Source organism: Pituophis catenifer, unplaced genomic scaffold (assembly GCF_029215685.1).
Source record: "Pituophis catenifer annectens isolate HBS135680 unplaced genomic scaffold, rPitCat1.0.hap2 SCAF_3, whole genome shotgun sequence".
Lineage (NCBI taxonomy): Eukaryota > Metazoa > Chordata > Lepidosauria > Squamata > Colubridae > Pituophis > Pituophis catenifer.
In genome coordinates, this window is record NW_027256883.1 from 52,660,224 (window position 1) to 52,678,958 (window position 18,735).

General features: G+C 37.1%; 1 protein-coding gene across 3 annotated transcripts in view; it reads left to right on the forward strand.

Annotated features, from left to right (window-relative positions):
- The window catches only part of PTPRM (protein tyrosine phosphatase receptor type M), a 480,156-nt gene that overhangs the window by 200,096 nt on the left and 261,325 nt on the right, over positions 1–18,735 (forward strand). For all 3 annotated transcript variants that reach the window (XM_070940620.1, XM_070940621.1, XM_070940622.1), the window contains exon 6: positions 15,960–16,134. In XM_070940620.1, the coding sequence (XP_070796721.1) occupies positions 15,960–16,134 (175 nt within the window). The remainder of the gene's footprint in view (positions 1–15,959; positions 16,135–18,735) is intronic.

Here is an 18,735-nt window from a genome sequence, read left to right on the forward strand (position 1 = left end):
AAACTAAGTGAGCATTATTTGGAAAAATGATACTACCACTTGCAAAGAACGTTACCTGTGGCATAGCTACAGTTAATGCTAGTAACTTAGGCTACAAAGCACAGGTGTCATAGCGTCACAGACTGGATTGCGATGTATCGTGATGTTTTTTTGCCTTTGCGGAGGCGGGGAAGTCGTGGCCTGTGCATGACATATCCAGCCCGTGGGCTGCCAGTTTGACAGGCCTGCTATACAGGTAGTCCATGACTTACGATCACAATTGAACCCAACATTTGTGTTACAAAGTGAAAAATGTGCTAAATGAGTTTTGGCCCATTTTAGTACCTTTCTTGCCACAATTGTTAAGTCATGTGGCAAGCCATGTAGTTTACTTGGTACTCATCATTTTTAGTACTTGTTATGTCTCCCGGAACCAATGAATGATGAGTATTGAGGTACCAGTGTACTAGATTTAATAGCTAAAGTTGATTTTCAGGAACAGTTAAGTGTGTTGTTGTTTCAGCATCCCTGATGCACAGCAACTTACCTGCCTGAGTAGTGCAATTCCATTGTGACTGGCAGTTAACTCTCTGAGGCCTTGATGATTTTAACTTGCCCTCTGGTGGTATTGAATTAGAAGCAACTCAGAAGTTCGTGGCCACTGGAAACCATGAATCTATCCCAAATTATTGAAGGTCCAACTGATGCTGTGGGTTACTTGCTAAATTGTTTATTCCTCTGGGTAGTTGCAACATGAACTTAGTCAGGAACAGATTGTTCTCTGATTGCTTTTCAGTTTATAGCTGCTATTTGTTTTCAGTAGGCGGGGATAGGGGTGGGAATTGAAAATGTATTAGATCTGTCTGTTTTAGATACCTAATGGACTCAGAGGTATTTCAGTGAGCTCTTAGGTTTTTTCTGAAAATATAGCAAGCTTTTCATTTGAGGCCTTAATTTCTGCTTGAAATGAGCGTGAGACTAGGGCCTTATAAGTACTGTCCTTCTCATAGTACATCAATCTCAATTTTGGAAAGAGTTATAGAAAACTAAAAAAAATTGTAATAAAAATGCTGGCTGGATAAATGAATTTGAAGATGAATTTGGTAAAAATTAAATGGAAGAACTAACAATAACGGCAGAAATGGTTAAAAATTGAATAAAGAGGATGAAAAACAGGATATCTGGAAATGATCAATTGTATGGCTTTTGGTTCAAGTATCTGACTAATTTACATTCAATTATAGCTAAATAGCTTAATGAAGTATTCTGTAAAGAAGACATCAACGACAGGTACCTGGCCATATGAAAAAAATGAAAGGAAAAATATGGGCTTGCCAACATTAAGAGAGGCATCTTTCAGGATGACTTATTATTACCCTCACTATTTATCACTGCTATGATCTCAGTTTCAGTGATTTTGAAGAAAAAGATCTTGACTATCAAGTAGTAAAAAATGCTAATAATATCTCACATTTGTTTTATATGGGCAATCAGAAGTAGAAATCAGTCATTGACAAATAATGTAAGAATTTTTAGCACAGATATTGAAAAATCATTAAATGATTCAAAATGCAGGTTGTGTAAAGAAGCAGAAGAAACAGTAGATCATATACTCACCTTATGCAAGAACATCACATAAACTGATTGTAAATGACAATGTGCAAGTTAAATGATCCATTGGAATATCTGTAAAAATATTGTTTTCCAGTAAGCAAAAATTGATGGAACTCAGTTGAAAATGAGCAGATTAAACTATAATGGAATTTCTGAATAGAAACTGATAAAGTCTTGGCTCATAACACATCATATTTAACTGTGGTTAAAATGAATAAAGTGTGGATAATTGATGTGGCAATACCGTGGAATAGTAGACTAGAAGACAAAATATTGGAGATCACAAAATATCAAGATCTGATAATTGAAGATGAAATATGACATAAACCAACCTTAGTGGTCCCAGTGGTTATCGGCATACTGGGTACCATACCAATAAGTCTTCAATGACACTTAGACATAATCTTCACATTAACAAAATTTCCAGCTCTCAATTACAAGAGGCCACATCATTGTGGTCCACACACATACACTATGCCGATACATTATCATCTCCTAGGTCCGTGATTGCGAACCTATGGCACGCGTGCCACAGGTGGCACGCGGAGCCATATTAGTGGGCACGCCAGCTCAGCTCTGGGGCGCATGCGCGCGCCGGCCAGCTGATTTTCGGGCCTTCTGGGCCTACCAGAAGTAGGGAAACAGGCTGTTTCCTGCCTCTGGAGGGCTTGTGGGGGGTGGGGAAGGCCCGTTTTTCTTTCTTACCTGGCTCCAGATCCTCTTTGTGTATCTGGGAACGGCGAAAACAGCCTTTCCCACTCCCTTGGAGGCCCTACGGAGGCTGAAAGGGCCCATTTCCCCACTCCTGGTGGGACAGGAAGTGACATTTTTTCCTGTCCCCAGCCTCCAGAGACTCCTAGAGAGGCTCCTAGAGACTTCTAGAGAGGCTCCTAGAGACTCCTAGAGAGGTTGTCACTTCCTGTCCCACCGGGAGTTGGGAAATGGGCCCTTTCAGCCTCCGTAGGGCCTCCAAGGGAGTGGGAAAGGCTGTTTTCACTGTTCCCAGATACACAGAGAGGATTTGGAACCAGGTAAGAAAGAAAAACGGGCCTACCAGGCCATCATGTGCCAGGAGCGGGGGGAAGGGGGGGTTGCACGCACATGCGCGTAGGCACGTGCGTGCGTGACCCTCCCCTGTCCCCCCCTCTCCTGGCACGCGGTGGCAAAAAGGTTAGCCATCACTGTCCTAGGTTCTTGCATATGAAGAACATTGCATATGAAGGCCAACACCAGCAAAAGAACTGATAGCTGTGATTTCACATTATTGTGTATATAGTAACTCTTCGTTATTTATTAATTGTATACCACTCAAAGTCACTAGTTTGTAATGGGCAGCCATCTAAATTTGCCAAATAAATATATAATATTTTTTATTTTCAGATGCGTATGTTAATGTTACTTTCTGTAGAAATAGATATACAACCTTTTTAACTGACTGCCAAAATATTTTTGAAAGCAAAATTCTGAAAACACTGTAATACATCTGCTGTTTATCTGTGCAAGTTTCATTGGCAAAACAGGTTTATTTTTATGATTAAACAGATTTAAAAGCATATTATTTTGTTAACATTGAATGTATTTAACAAAACAGATTGTACTTTGAATAAAATGAAAAGTTTGCTGTTAGAAAGTTCATAGAAGCAGAAGGCATTTCATATGTGGGCTACAAATATGTTCATTGGGTGGTTATCGGGAATGAAATCAGTTTAGAAACATTTAGAAACAGAAATAAGAAATGAAAGCATCAGCTATGTGGTAGCTTCAAATTTTGAGATATGCCTTAAATAAGGTGAATCTACCATTTATATAATACCACCCACAAGGCTATAGAGGACAATACTATAGAAGTATTAACTTGTCATTCTTTCTGGTCATGTAGAAATTGTAACCTGCAATTAATGTAGCATCTTCACTTAGAGCTGAAAGTTTTGGAAGTTTTGTTAAGCAAATTTCAAACTGCTTTACATATATTGTATAGTATCTTTTTAACATAGAAAAATGAGTAGTTCATACAACTAGATTAAAGGTAATGTTCTAATATTGAGAACATGTTATATTATGATGATACTCAGCTGTACATCTCCACCCCGGACCACCCCAATGATGCCCTTGAAGTGATGTCCCGGTGCCTGGAGGCCGTGCGGATCTGGATGGGGAGAAACAGACTCAGGCTCAACCCATCCAAGACCGAGTGGCTGTGGTTTCCGACATCCCGATATAATCAGTTGGTGCCATCACTGACTATTGGGGGCGAGTCATTGGCCCCCACGGAGAGGGTTCGCAACTTGGGTGTCCTCCTGGACTCACGGCTGTCTTTAGAAGAGCACATGACGGCCGTGGCCAGGGGGACTTTTTATCAGGTCCGCCTGATTCGCCAGTTGCGTCCCTTTCTGGATCGGGACTCGTTAAATATGGTCACTCATGCTCTCGTTACTTCCCACTTGGACTACTGCAATGCTCTCTACATGGGGCTCCCCTTGAGGAGCACCCGGAGGCTCCAGCTGGTCCAGAATGCGGCCGCGCGGGTGGTTATGGGAGCGACGTGGCGCTCCCATGTAACCCCCCTCCTGCGCGAGCTGCACTGGCTCCCGGTGGTCTTCCGGGTGCACTTCAAGGTTTTGGTTACCACCTTTAGAGCGCTCCATTGCATCGGACCGGGGTATCTACGAGACCGCCTTCTGCTACCAATAGCCTCTCACCGACCAGTACGCTCCCATAGAGAGGGGCTCCTCAGGGTGCCGTCGGCCAAACAGTGTCGACTGGCGGCCCCCAGGGGGAGAGCCTTCTCTGTGGGGGCACCTACCATCTGGAACGAGCTCCCCCCAGAGATACGGAGGATCCCGGACCTGCGCACGTTTCGCCGTGCTCTCAAAACTTTTCTATTTCAGCAAGCTGGCCTGGCCTAACTCCCCTCTTTTAAATTTTTAAATTTTTTAATTCGTGATTTTATAAATTGGGTGTTTTAATCTGTGTTTCGGCCAAAATATTTAATAATTTTAAAGGATTTTTAATATTTGTATTATCTGTATTTTATCTTGGGTGTTCACCGCCCTGAGTCCTTCGGGAGTAGGGCGGTATAGAAATTTGATTAAATAAATAAATAAATAAATAAATAAATAAATAAATAAATAAATAAATAAATAAATAAACAAATATTACAAATCAGAGAGAAATCTTAGGGAAGGATTGGATGGATGGATGAACTGCAGCAAAAGCAGAGTGCTATCATTATTTCTTTAAGTCAGTGAGCAAAATAAAACCTCCCATTGGGTTTAACAGCTTTAAATTGCACGCATTTACTAATGGGATAAGCACCCAAGAAAAGAATTGTTGCAATAAATCACTCACTGCATTAGAGGTATTTCCAAATATACTTAACTTAGTATAATTTATAATGAGAAGAGAGCTGCAAGTTGCAGTTATGTAGATTAACTGCAGACATGCAAATGGGTTTAAAATACAGCCAGATTTCACCAAACATAGAGAGCAGAAATAAAGTTAAAAAATGAAAAGCTTCACGAATGTTCTCATCAAAGAAAAGTTTATTTATTTAGAAAATGAAGCAATACTAAAAGTTATTGGGGAACCTTAGTTATTTTGTTATTTATTTTATTATTTAAAATAATTATTTTGTTATTTTGTTAGTTATTTCTGGACTCCTACATAAATGGATACCTGTCTTCCTGTCAAACAGACAACAAGTGGTCAAAATAGGAAACGCTCTATCAAATCCTGTACATGTTAATAGTGATGTTCCCCAAGGCAGTGTTTTAGGTCCAACACTCTTCATACTTTACATAAAGTAAAGTATGAAGTATTAAAAACATTAATATGACCTTTGCATTCATATTAAAAGCAATTGTGTTCTCTTTGCTGACAGTGTCAAACTGTTCAACACCACTGACAATGCAACTACCCTTCAAAAAGACCTTGACTTTGTCTCAGATTGGTCTAACAAGTGGCAACTTCAAATCTCAACCAACAAATGCTCTGTCTTGCACATTGGCCAAAAAAAAAAAAAAAAAAAAAAATCAAAACATAAAATACAAATTAGATGGACATGACTTATAGATGACCCTCACTCTGTCAAGGACCTTGGAGTGCTCATTTCTAAAGAGCTAAATGCCAGAGCCCACTGTAACAACAATGCCAAAAAGGCACTAAGAGTTGTTAACCTAATCTTGCGTAGCTTCTTCTCTGGCAATATTGTACTACTAACTAGAGCATACAAAACATTTGGTAGACCAATTCTTGAATATAGCTGATCTGTCTAGACCCCACACTGCATATCTGACATAAATACAATCGAGAGAGTCCAGAGATATTTTACGAGAAGAGTCCTCCATTCCTCTACCCGCAATAAAATACCTTATGCCACTAGACTCCAAATTTTGGGCTTAGACAACTTAGAACTACGCTGACTTCAGTCTGACCTAAGCATAGTACATAAAATTATCTGCCACAATGTCCTACCTGTCAATGACTACTTCAGCTTCAACCACAACAATACATGAACAAATAATAGATACAAACTCAAGGTAAACCACTCTAAACGATTGCAGAAAATATGACTTCAGTAACAGAGTGGTCAATGCCTGGAATGCACTACCTGACTGTAGTTTCTTCCCCAAACCCCCAAAACTTTAACCTTAAACTGTCTACTGTTGATCTCATCCCATTCCTAAGAGGTCTGTAAGTGACCTCACCCCATTCCTAAGAGGTCTGTAAGCAGTGGTGAAATCCATTTTTTTTTACTACCGGTTCTGTGGACGTGGCTTGGTGGGCGTGGTGTGGCTTGGTGGGCATGGCAGGGGAAGGATACTGCAAAATCTCCATTCTCTCCCTAACACCATGGAAAGGATACTGCAAAATCCCCATTCCATCCCCAGTCCTGGGGGAAGGATACTGCAAAATCCCCATTCCCACCCCACTCTGGGACCAGCCAGAGGTGGTATTTGCCGGTTCTCCAAACTGCTCAAAATTTCTACTGGTTCTCCGGAACCTGCTGGATTTCACCCCTGTCTGTAAGGGGCGTGCATAAGTGCACCAGTGTGCCTACCATCCCTGTCCTAATATTCCTTTTTACTTACTCTTCATGTATCCAAATTATGTTTATATTTTTACCTGTTATCTTATATATGATTGACAAAATAAATAAATAAATAAAACAAAATTTTGCTTTTGTCTTTGACAGTCTGAAGTGAATGAGGAGTTTTGCCTGAAGCTGGCAGTGAAAAAATGTGAAATAATGTAAAAGAACTTCTGTTACAAAGAGCACTGGAACCTTTTTTTACATTTTAAAATACATTAATTCTAAAGTACTATTGTTGCTCATGATAGAAAGTGATATACAGTATTTTTATCCAGCTCAGGGAAGAAAGAGTCTGGAGAGTCTGTACAGTTTTAACTTTTCTTTGAAAGCCTTAAAAACGTGGGTTGGTCCAGAAATATCTGTACGAACAATGTTTTATGTCTGTTCTCCCTTACGGGAAAATATTTGTTTAAAGGAATACTATGTCATGTTGTCAATTGTTTTTTACAGGTTTTGATCTTATTTATACTGTAGATATGGTTTGTATCAGCTTATCAAATTCAACGAGACATATAAACCCAAAGTATGACAGGCTGTGATCAGAGGTGGGTTTCAGCAGGTTCTGGCCAGTTCTGGAGAACCGGTAGCGGAAATTTTTAGTTCAGAGAACCGGTAGTAAAAATAGTGACTGGCACTGCCCCCATCTATTCTCTGCCTCCCAAGTCCCAGCTGATCGGGAAGAAATGGAGATTTTACAGTATCCTTCCCCTGGAGTGGGAGGGAATAGAGATTTTACAGTATTCTTCCCCTGCCACACCCACCAGCCACACCCATAGAACCAGTAGTAAAAAAAATTTGAAACCCACCACTGGTTGTGATTATTTATTATTTATGTTTAAGTATTATGTTTCATTTGGAAGTTTTTCATATCATTGATGAATATAATCAATGTTCATTTAGTACTGAAACTATGCCAGGAAGCTCTGACAGAGTCACATAATATACTAATACTTCTGATTAAATTGATAACATTATTTTGTTTTTAGAAGCTAGAACATCTGCAACAAATCTTTCACTTCCATATTCTTTTTTGTGTTCTTTCTTCTTATCTGTTTTTGCTTTTATTTTATTTTGTTCAATATGTATGAGAAATAAATGCACTTTTGGAGACACATGGTCATTAGATTTCCAGCTCACATAGAGATTTAGTGGATATACTTTTTTCGTATGTTTATAAGGTAGATGTAACCACAGCAAACCAATATCATTTAAATATTCTATATTAAAATTTAATTATTTCAATTGGACTAATATGAAATAAAGGGGAAAAAAAGAAAACCTTAGAGCCAAAAGCAAATAAAAACATTATAGGTTAGTGAAAATGCTAATATATGCAAAGCACATGTCATTTTCATTTCTAAGGAAAAAATTGACTTAGTTATAAAAGCTGCTCTGGGAAGTTGTTATAAAAGTAAAAACATGAACTCTGTGAAGCAGTTTCCTTGAGATTATAGTACTATTATTTTTATTGTTGTCACTTGTCTGCTTCAAGCAAAATTGCCTTTTGTTGGCCTTAAATAAATAGTAATTGCACCTGCATTATAATGTAATACGCTATTTAGGAGGTGTATTACAGAATAGTCTGCAACATTTTCTATTGAATTAATGTTTTTACATAGATCTATTATCTGAACAATTTCCTACTTGAATAACTGAAACTGAAACTCAACATCTGAGACGTTGTAGTTGCCACAAAATGCGGAGGGGGGAGGGAGTGCACAGGCAGGTGTCGGATGCTGGGTGTTGACATTAACACACATATGGAGGGTCAGGAAGGAGAGACAGCTGTAGCTGGATCAACAACCATGAAGCCAGGCCAGAGAGTGATTGCTGAAGCAGACAGGTAGCAGGCGTGGGTGGGGTGTGCTGAGCCTTCATAGCCAGCTGGCCAGCAGAAGCCAGTAATGCTGGCTAGAAACCAGTTTTTGTTATGTTCAACGCATGCTGGGCCGGGTAAAAGCATTTGTTGTATACCATAGTGTGGCCTCTTCTTTTGCTGGCCAACTCGGAACAGTGGTAGAAACATTCTCCTTTTTTAAAAACAAAAATCAATAGTAGTTTTAGCTACATTGTGGTAGCAACCACAATGATAAAAACTAAAAACTAAAAAATGGAACAATAAGAAATAAAAGATCTAGAAAAAAGGAAAATAGAGAAAAAATACAAAAGAAAGAAAAAATATGAATATAGTAAAAAAAGAAGAAAAGAAAGATATAAAGAAATTACCCTTCATAAAAAATATAAACAATTTTAGTAACTTATTATCTTCTCGTAAAATACAATAAATTATCTTTTCTGTCCATGTTCATGTCTTGTCTTATCTAAAGACAAATCATTAAACCTATCATTTCAGCAAAAGTCCATTAAAAGTTACCTGAGATAATAGATAAGATAACCTTTATTGTCACTTTTTTCTATGAACACACTGGCACACATTAAAAATGTAATTCTGATGCCTCAGTCTCATATCTATTTTAATTTTCACCAAATAAACCAACTTTATATTCCTTCTCTCTACTTTATCAATCTTGATCTTTAATACTGTTCTTTTCATTTTTCTTTGTCCCTTCTCACAAAATCCTTCAAAGCATTAACAAGTGTGCTTTGTAAATGGAATGTAGGAAAATTATACAGATTACTGTATAACTGTTTGGTTTTTATTTGTATATCCCTTTTAATTATTAAGACAACAGCCAGTTTGTTTTGTATGTCCAGTGTAGCATTTTTTCCCATATATTCTTGTAGACTAGAGGCAAACAGTGTTAAAATTAACCTCTGGTTCCATTGTTCAAAAATATCTTTATTTATATATTGAATGTTAAAATATTTAATTCCATATTCAAATTTAAGTATTCTTCTCCTTTAATTATAATCTTAATTCCTTCTATTTTTCTCTAGTGTCCAATTTTTGCATTATACAACCTTTTAATATGCATTTGACTTTGATCTCTAATCTGTTTTACCAAGTTTTCCTCATTTTGCATGACACCAATTTTCTGATCTTCCCTCCATCTAGCTTGAAGCTGACCATACTGAAACCAGGTATAAATTATCCCTTCTTCTTTTAATACATTTAAAAATTTCAGTTGCAGCTTACCCCTTTCCATAAAAAGAAGCTCTTTATAAGTAATCACCTCTGTTTTTTGTTCTATACTTTTATTTTCTATTGCATGTCTAGGATTTGCCCATATGGATATCTTATAATTTATCTTATATTGATACTTTTTCCAAACCCTCAACAAAGCATTTTTAAGTATATGACCCTTAAACACTTTATCCACTTTTTTTCATATAACAGATAAGCATGCCATCCATATAACAAATCATAACCCTCTATATTTAACATTCTCTCTTCAGTTAAATTAAACCAATCGCTAATTTGTGATAAAACAGCTGCTTCATAGTACAATCTTAAATTAGGCATTTTAAGACCTCCTCTCTCACGTACATCCTGTATAATTTTCAGTTTCACTCTTGGTTTCTTCCCGCCCCAAATAAAGGTATTAACCCCTTTCTGCCATTCCCTCAAGTTTCCATCTTTCTTAAGCACTGGTATCATTTGAAACAAAAATAAGAACCTAGGTAATACATTCATTTTTATTACTGCTATCCTTCCCAGTAAAGATAGTTGTAGCTTTTTCCAATTTTCCATTTCTTTCTGCACTTTTTGCCAAAGAACTTCGTAATTGTTTTTAAATAATTTCGTGTTTGAGGCTGCAATATATACTCCTAAATACTTAACCTTTTTAACTATTTCAAACCCCGTTATTCTCCCTAAATCTTCTCTTTGAGATATGGACATATTTTTAGTTATCATCTTTGTCTTGTGTTGATTTACTTTAATTCCAGATACCTTACCATATTGACCTATTATGTCCAAAAGTGTCCAATTTTTAAAGTCTTGGGTTTTTTTAAGAATTGAAAAAAGAACATTTATTCATGGGAAGAATTATTAAAAATAATTTCAAAATCTTATTTCAAATTTATCCGGACTTTAGTCCAATTATAACTTTCTAAAATCAGACTACTAATCACCCTTTTGCTGTTTATTCTTTAAAAAAAAAAATTTAGTCATTAAGCTTGTACTTGAACCTTCTTTTGTTAAGGATTGATGGAAACTCATCTGATGCTGTAACACTTGCTGATCCAAAGGTTCATAATAGCTGAAAATTTATTTTGCAAAAGTGATGAAAAATGGAACTATACAAACTCAGTGTCCTTTTGAAAGTTCTGGCCATAGTTTGAAGAAAAACATGTCTATCTCCTTATCTCTCGAACTTTTGGCTTCTAGGTGCTCAGTAAGAAAGGATTTTTGGAAATGACCATCAGAGCATTAGTATTTCCTATATTATGATTAGCACGCTCTGATGCTAAGGAGTTCTACTCCCCCTCCCCACCTGAAAAGAAATCTGTTCCAAATGCAAAACACAAGCAGAGGAGAAGAGTTTCACTTTCAGTTTTACTTTCACAGCAGCTTTCAGGGCATTGATTAATCCCATGTTTGGCTCTGGGACAAATCACCCTGATTAATTAGAGGATGGATCGTGGCTTCTCCAAGTTGCAATATTCTGAAATAAAACCCGAAGAAAAGTTCTCTAATAAAACTCATTTATTTGTTATAAAGAAAATAAAACACCTCACTAACTAAGAAAGATAATTGTTACATTTTGAAAATAATTCGGGCCGGCTGCTTTTCACAACAACCGGCACTCCTGGCAAGAGAACAAAGGAAGGAGTGTGAAGGAATGTGGGTGGATGGACATGCGTAGTAGCTTTTGATAACAATTCTTAGCAAGGTATGGAAAGTCTGATAGTCCAGAAATGATGAGCTCAGCTGGTAAATAAAATAACGCAGTGACAGCAGCAACCAAGGGATAGGATAGGGGAGGCTTCTGTGGGGCAAGGCTGAGGGAGAGAAGGGGATAGGATAGGAGAGGCTTCTGTGGGGCAAGGCTGAGGGAGAGGAGGGGATAGGATAGGAGAGGCTTCTGTGGGGCAAGCCTGGAGGAGAGAAGGGGATAGGATAGGAGACATTTCTGTGGGGCAAGGCAAAGGGAGAGAAGGGAGGAGAGGCTGATCGTAACTACTTATTAATTTTCAAGCTGTAAGTGTCGGTTTATCAAGCCCGATCACATAGTTTCGTAGCAAAGCATGGGTATCCAGCTAGTTGGTAATATTTAAATCAAGTGATTGTGCCAAGGAAATCATTTAATACATTTTGTTAATGAAAATTTAGAAATAAATTTAGTGTATCTTCAGTAAGTGAGAGATCATATTCAGCAAGTTATTTTTTAAATTTTCTAATGACTATTTTTCCTGCATTCTGTTCGTAGTACCAAACTGATCTTTCATAGTAAATCATGTATATATTCACTTACTTCTTTCATGCCTCTGTGAGCAGCAAAATTATTATTACTGTTAAGCTAGGATATTAGAAGAACATACCATTTACCATTACAATATAAAGAATTATTATCTCCCCATGTCTAGCAACTATCACAATTGCATTCACTCAAAGTCAGGGATGTCCCAACTGCAAATCATGATAATAAGATAAAAAAGGAGATTCTTTTCTGCTGGAAATGTAGATATTCACTGTGGTATATTTGATTCCTTATTTGAATTCATGGTAAAAAAGAATGCACATATTCCCAATAGCATCATGCAATTTTCCCTAAAATAGGTAATTCGTACAAGAATGATATAACATTTTAATCTAAAATTAAATGTTATTTAGTCTGCATATAAATTTATGAATGCCAACTGGATCTCAATTATACAGGTGAGGGGAATACATATTAGAATTTGAATGCCAACTTTTTTTTTTAAAAAAGTATTCCAATTTATTTAGTTACTATTTATTTATTAAATTTATTTACCACCCATCTAGTAACAAAACGACTCTGGCTTTAGCATTAAAACTTTAAAAGTCTAACAAATCTCTAAAACAATAAAAATGAAAATCCAAATCAAGGTAAAATTATAGTTAAAAGATGGGAAGAGAAGGACGATGTGCAGGGAGAGATTGCCTTTTAATTCATCAAGCACCTTCAGTGTGATGCTCCCCCATTAGGGCCCCAAGTCATCTGGCAGAGCCAGTACTTCAGGGCCTTAGTGGAAGTCAGAAAGGTGGGAGCCAATCTCTCCTCAGGGATTAAGATGTTCCAAAAGGCAGGAGCCACATCATAGAAGGCCCTTCTGGGCCTGTCAACCAGAATTCCTTGACAAACAGGGCCTGCAGCATGCCTCCTCTGCCAGCGTAGATAAGCTGGGCCTGTCCCAGTGGGATGAGACAGTTCCTCAAGTAACCTGGGCTCATGCCATGCAGGTTTTAAGGGTAGTAATCAACATCTTGAGTTGCACCCAAAAGAGACCAGCAGTCAATGCAGCTTGTGGAGTATTGGTGTAACATGGGTGATCCTAGGAACCCCAAGAACTTCCCATGATGCTGCAATCTACATCAGTTGAAGTTTCTTAATGCTCTTCAAGGGTAGTCCAATGTGGAGTGCAACATGGATGCTCTAGAAATATCATAGATTTCTAATCATAGAAATATGATTAATTAAATTAAATTATTGTACTTAACCTTTTTGATTATTTTTTTTTTAAAAAGCTTCTGAAGAGGATTAAGAAATAGTGCAAAAATAAATAAATAAATAAATAAATAAATAAGAATTAAGATTTTGGTGTTTACTAGTTATTACCTAGAGAACTAACTATTCTCAATATGATTATATTTTAAAAAAATAAAGACAGAAATTGACTTTTTGCTGAATGCTAAATTCAGATTCAGTTAATTCCAATTAATTCACTTTTTCATGATTCAGATTTATTTCAGTCAATGCAGCCCAATATACATACAGTTAACTATGAATAATCAGGTTTTCTGTTTATTATATTGACAAATTATATACTGAAAGTAAATAAACCTTTTTGAAATTAGATTCATATTCAAAATTGTTTCCAAGTATTATCATTTTTGAGCTTTAGCTTTTGGAAATTAAGTCTTAATAATTTGTTAAATAAGACAGCATTGAAAAATCACTTGCAGAGGTTAAATTATTTTATTATTGTTATATTTATTGCTGAAATTAAAATTTGTTGTTTACTCTTCAATCTCCAGTCATTGGGCATAATTTGATTCATTCTTAACTTTCACATAATGAATTATGTACATGGATCAATTAATGTTGACATTATGCAAAATTTTCCAAAAGCTATAAATAGCATAAGGTTACTTTCAACATGTTGACAACCATAATTAACAGACTAAGTTCAGCATTTCCCTAATAGGTTCTCTGTTTTGTTTGCTGATATTTTGTTAGCTCTTTCCACTTCATAAAGTCTGGAAGATTGGGCTTCATATGTTTTGCAACTTAAATGATAAAATGCTGAAAACATAAAACCCACTAGCATAATTTAAAGAATATTAGATATGCACAGTTAAGCACTTAAATTCTGCAGATGCTCCTGGGTCTTGCTTAAGCCTTTGGTTATTTGCAGTACAAGGAAGTTCAACCTTGAAGTTTTCTATTCATTTTCATTGCCCAGGCAGTTCCCTTACCAAATTAGTATTGGAGGGAAGGTTGATGAATGCATAAATGCAAGAAAATATTCTTGTCCAAGAATGGAACAGGCATCTCAAACAAACTTATCCATTTATTGGAGCCAGCCTGTCTAGAAAGAATCAGAGGTTCTTTGTAGGGGGATTTGGGGGGACATAAAATGTAGAGCTTACAACTGGAGACAGCATTAAGGAAAACTGCTGTATGCACCATACTGTTTTGCTATGAGGTGTGTTTTTAGGTTTTTTTGTTTATTTGCCTGCTTATTTGGTATCACTTGCTGATATATGAATTTTTTTATAGATCAAGCATTTAAAAGTAGTACAATATATAAAAATAAAATAGGTGCATACATTTGGTAGACTTAAATATATTTTCTTTGGAAGAAAAACTTTGCTGAAACAGGTAAAACATAAGGAATCACCATTCTACACTTAAATGTTTCTGTCTTTTCCAACACTCCCTATATTGGTTTTCCCCATATTTTTCCCCTGTATTTTTTCCCCATATAATAAATATAGAAAACCATATTTAAAACAATACTGATAATGATATGTCTTTTATCCTCTAAAATATAGATCCTAATTTGTAAAGAAAATTATACAAAGCTAGAAAACTATTTTTGTGTGTGTATATATATAAATAAGTGCATTACAAAAGTTAACTTGCATTTTCTAAAAATCCAGGATGCTCAACAGTCTCTTTAAAAGGGTAGATATGCATCTTGCTTACATGTTCTGTTGATTTCAAATTGAATTTGATCATAAAACTCATCAACCTCCTTTTCTGTATCAGTGGTTGGAACATAAATCTAAAGGATCGTCATATTTCCATGAAGTCTAATCAATATTACTCGGTCATTGATTGCACTGTAACCAAATGCTATTCTTGTACCCTTACTAACTATAAAAGCAACACAATCTCTTCTATGTTTTTCATTTCCTGAGTAATAAACAATTTCTAGAGGAAATTGTTCAATCCCAGTACATCTCAATTCATCGATGCCTAAAATGTCAATTTGTAGTAGTTTCATTTCATCTTTCAGGGTGTTGAGCTTTCCCATGTTCCTGCTTTTTAATGTTCCATGTTCCTGCGTTGATTCTATCTTTTCAGCTTCAGTTTTTCTTTTCTTGTATGACAATATTAGACATTCCAAAGGCTTTATCTAGCCATGTCTTAAACTATTAGTTTTATGAAAGATTTGTTCTTTCTCAGTACTATGTTCTGAACTGAGGGGCCCATCTTCCTTCATACAACATCAGTCATTTTATATTTTCTATTCATGTGGTTTTCTTGGTAAAAATACATTAGTGGTTTACCGTTGCCTTCTCTTGTACAGCATAAATTGATGCCTTTGCCATTGTCACTAAGGCGATTATCTGCCTCTGCTATCTTTCTAGATCTCTGCTGCCCAATATAGGTGCTTGTTTGCTTTAGCTGGGCAGCTGGGAAGAGCTTCATGCTTTGGGTGACCTTGGCAGTATATACTTTTGGCATACACTTCCAACAGTTTTCACTAATCCCTCCCAGGAACACCATGACCTTGTCATGCTAAGCAACACAGCAGGCTTAAGAGGGGGGGTGGGGAACAGGATGACAAAAATATGCATATGCTTATTTACATGCCAACATTAATCTTAATATTTATTATAAAATACTTACAAATGAAGTATATATTAAAATAAATTGTTGTATTTGTTTCTCATTAGGGATTGCTTGTACGGGATGCACCTTTGAAGGACATGAAAATTTTTAATGATCGTCGATTTGTAGCTTCTTTTAGTGTGGTGAATGCTACTAAACGGGATGCTGGCAATTACCGCTGCATGATTCGCACAGAAGGAGGAATTGGAGTATCAAATTATGCAGAACTGATCATTAAAGGTATTTCAGGATTCACATACAAATGAAAAGGATAGAGACCAAATTCCTGAAAAATTTTCATGTTAAACAAATTGTTTCCATTGGTGACATTGCAATCTATTTAATTAAAATGACCAACTCTAGGCTTGATGCTAATATAAGATGATAGTAGAGATTTATCGGTTGAGGTTATCAATTTGCATATACTTTACTGGGCAGATTGTGCATACTAATATGCAGGGTAAGGATTGAGGACCCAACTAATTTACAAGAAATGTTATACAAATTGTATAATGCAACAAAGAATGTGACTTAGAAAATTAATGTATCAATCACAAGGTACTTGTGTTTTAGGCAGGGAAAAATGAATTAATGATATACATCAGTAGGGAAGGTTTAGAGCAAGTAGATTAATCTATTTGTTTACAAGTTACCACATGTAGGAAACTAAGTGAATAAACAAAAAGGGTTGTGTACAACAGCATGTTTTTGCCTGCTTTGTTATACAGGTAGTCCTTGATTTATGACCATTTGTTCAGTGATCATTCAAAAGTTATGAAAGTGCTGAACAAAGTGACTTATGTCTAGCTGCAGAAGTTATGGCCTTTTTGGCACATCCACAGCCATGTGACCAAATTCAAACGCTTGGTAGCCTGCCTCCATTTATGACCACACCTGCTCTTTCCACCTACCTATTTCGAACTCCTATATTCTTTTAATCACCCTATCTAGCAACACTCTTTGGTGGCAGTTGCAGGATTGGGGCTGAAATAGGAACCTGGGACCTTAAGCCATATCAGCCAGCTGCCATTCCTCACAGGCCTCTACTTCAGCCTAAGCACCACTGCTGCCACTGAGAAATGCCAACCCCAGCATGGCCAGCCACCCACCCCAGCATCACAGTGCAAAGCCTCAGTTGTTTCCACTGCTATGTATTCTGTATGCCTGCTGAACCCATCCGTGCCCAGCTGACTTTTCCTGCCTTCCTTCTGTTGTTGATAAAGTGCATCTGTGGCATGCTACTGGCCATGCCAGGCCCCTTCTCAAAACTGCACCAAATAGTGTGCCCCATTTTCATGATCCTTTGAAAGCATTTAAAAAGTTTCTGAGGTTTTCTGAAGCATTGTGAGAATGGGCCTCACTGTTTAGAGAACAGCAAGCCCAAGGCTGTCCTTGTGAGACCTGGGGAAGATAATGTGGCTACCAGCTGCTTTATGAAGGGCCAAGGTGGGCATGCCTTAGCAGCAGCAGGAGTAAGAAGATACTAAAAGGTCAGCTGGGGTGTTGGAGTGCAGGGCAGTGAGGGCAGCTGGCCTGCGGTCCTTGGGTAAGCAGCTTTGACTCTTGAAGCAGCTAGAATTTGTTAAATCAGTGGCTTGTGCCATGGTTCTGGTTGGTAGTTTCACACTGTGTTGTGGCTCAGATTTCTTACAACTCCAATATTGCAGTGTGCCAAGAAGCCTGAGCTGCAGCATGGCAAGCAGTCCCAGAGCTGCATGGTTCTGGGAGTCCTTGCTGCTCCACAAGGCAGTATATAGGGCGGACAATAGGGGAAAGACATGGGAAAGATAGGTGAGTAGGAGGAGTTAAAGAGAAGACCCTTACTTTACTGAGGCATGGAGTTTGGTGAGACCAAGCACAGACTGGTATAGCTTCAGGTGGGTACTCACATAGCAACCCCCAATTTTCTGTTAACAACAGCAATGGGAAGTGATGGGATTGCTGAATCTAAGCATTGCGGTTATGTGACATTGCACTTTACAACCTTATTGCTTAGCAATAAAAATTCTGGTCCCAATTCTGGTCTTTACTGCACTAGCAGTTTTTTCAGGAAAATAATACTGAGAAATCAGTCCACATGTGATATGTTCAGGTGATTTGGCATGAAGACAAAGTTAAGGAATGTAGATGAAGGGAAAAATCAAGAGAATTGTTGACCTTCATTGTTGATATGATCATGCAAAAGATAGAAATGAGAAATTGAAAGAACAAAAAGCAATTTACAAAGCAGTATACTGTGTGTAGAAGGTGGAAGCATGGATATTTTGCAAAGGTAGACTGGTACAGAATTACAGTAAACTGTTTGCATGTAAACTATTTTGAAGTATGTTTCCTTATCTACCTTTGCCTTGCCGTTTCTTATTCCTTTCCTGTGCTTTGTATAGCATTGATTTATCCAAAAGGAATATTATGATGAATATGTATGTGTCTACGTATCTGTATATATGTGTGTGGTGTATGTATTATGTGTGTGTGCATGTGTGTTTGTGTAAGAGGAAAAGGGAGTGAGTGATCTACAAAAATTATAGCAGAGGAAGAGGCAAAGAAACTCAGATTCTTTGAAGTTATAGCAATTTACTTCCATTGGTCTTCACTCCGCGATGTTGGACCTATTTATCCTATTGCTATAATATTTGCTCTTTTCCACCTCTCTCAGCACATTTATTCTGTATGCAGGGAATAATTGCTTACCCTTAGGGTATAATCCCATTAGCTACTTGTAGTTTGATGAAGTAATTATGGTAATCCCTGTTGCTTGTGCTTTAGCTTTTATGAGACCACATGCAGATCATTCCGTGTGACCTAAAAAGCCTATTTAAACAGTGTACTAACCTTGGAACA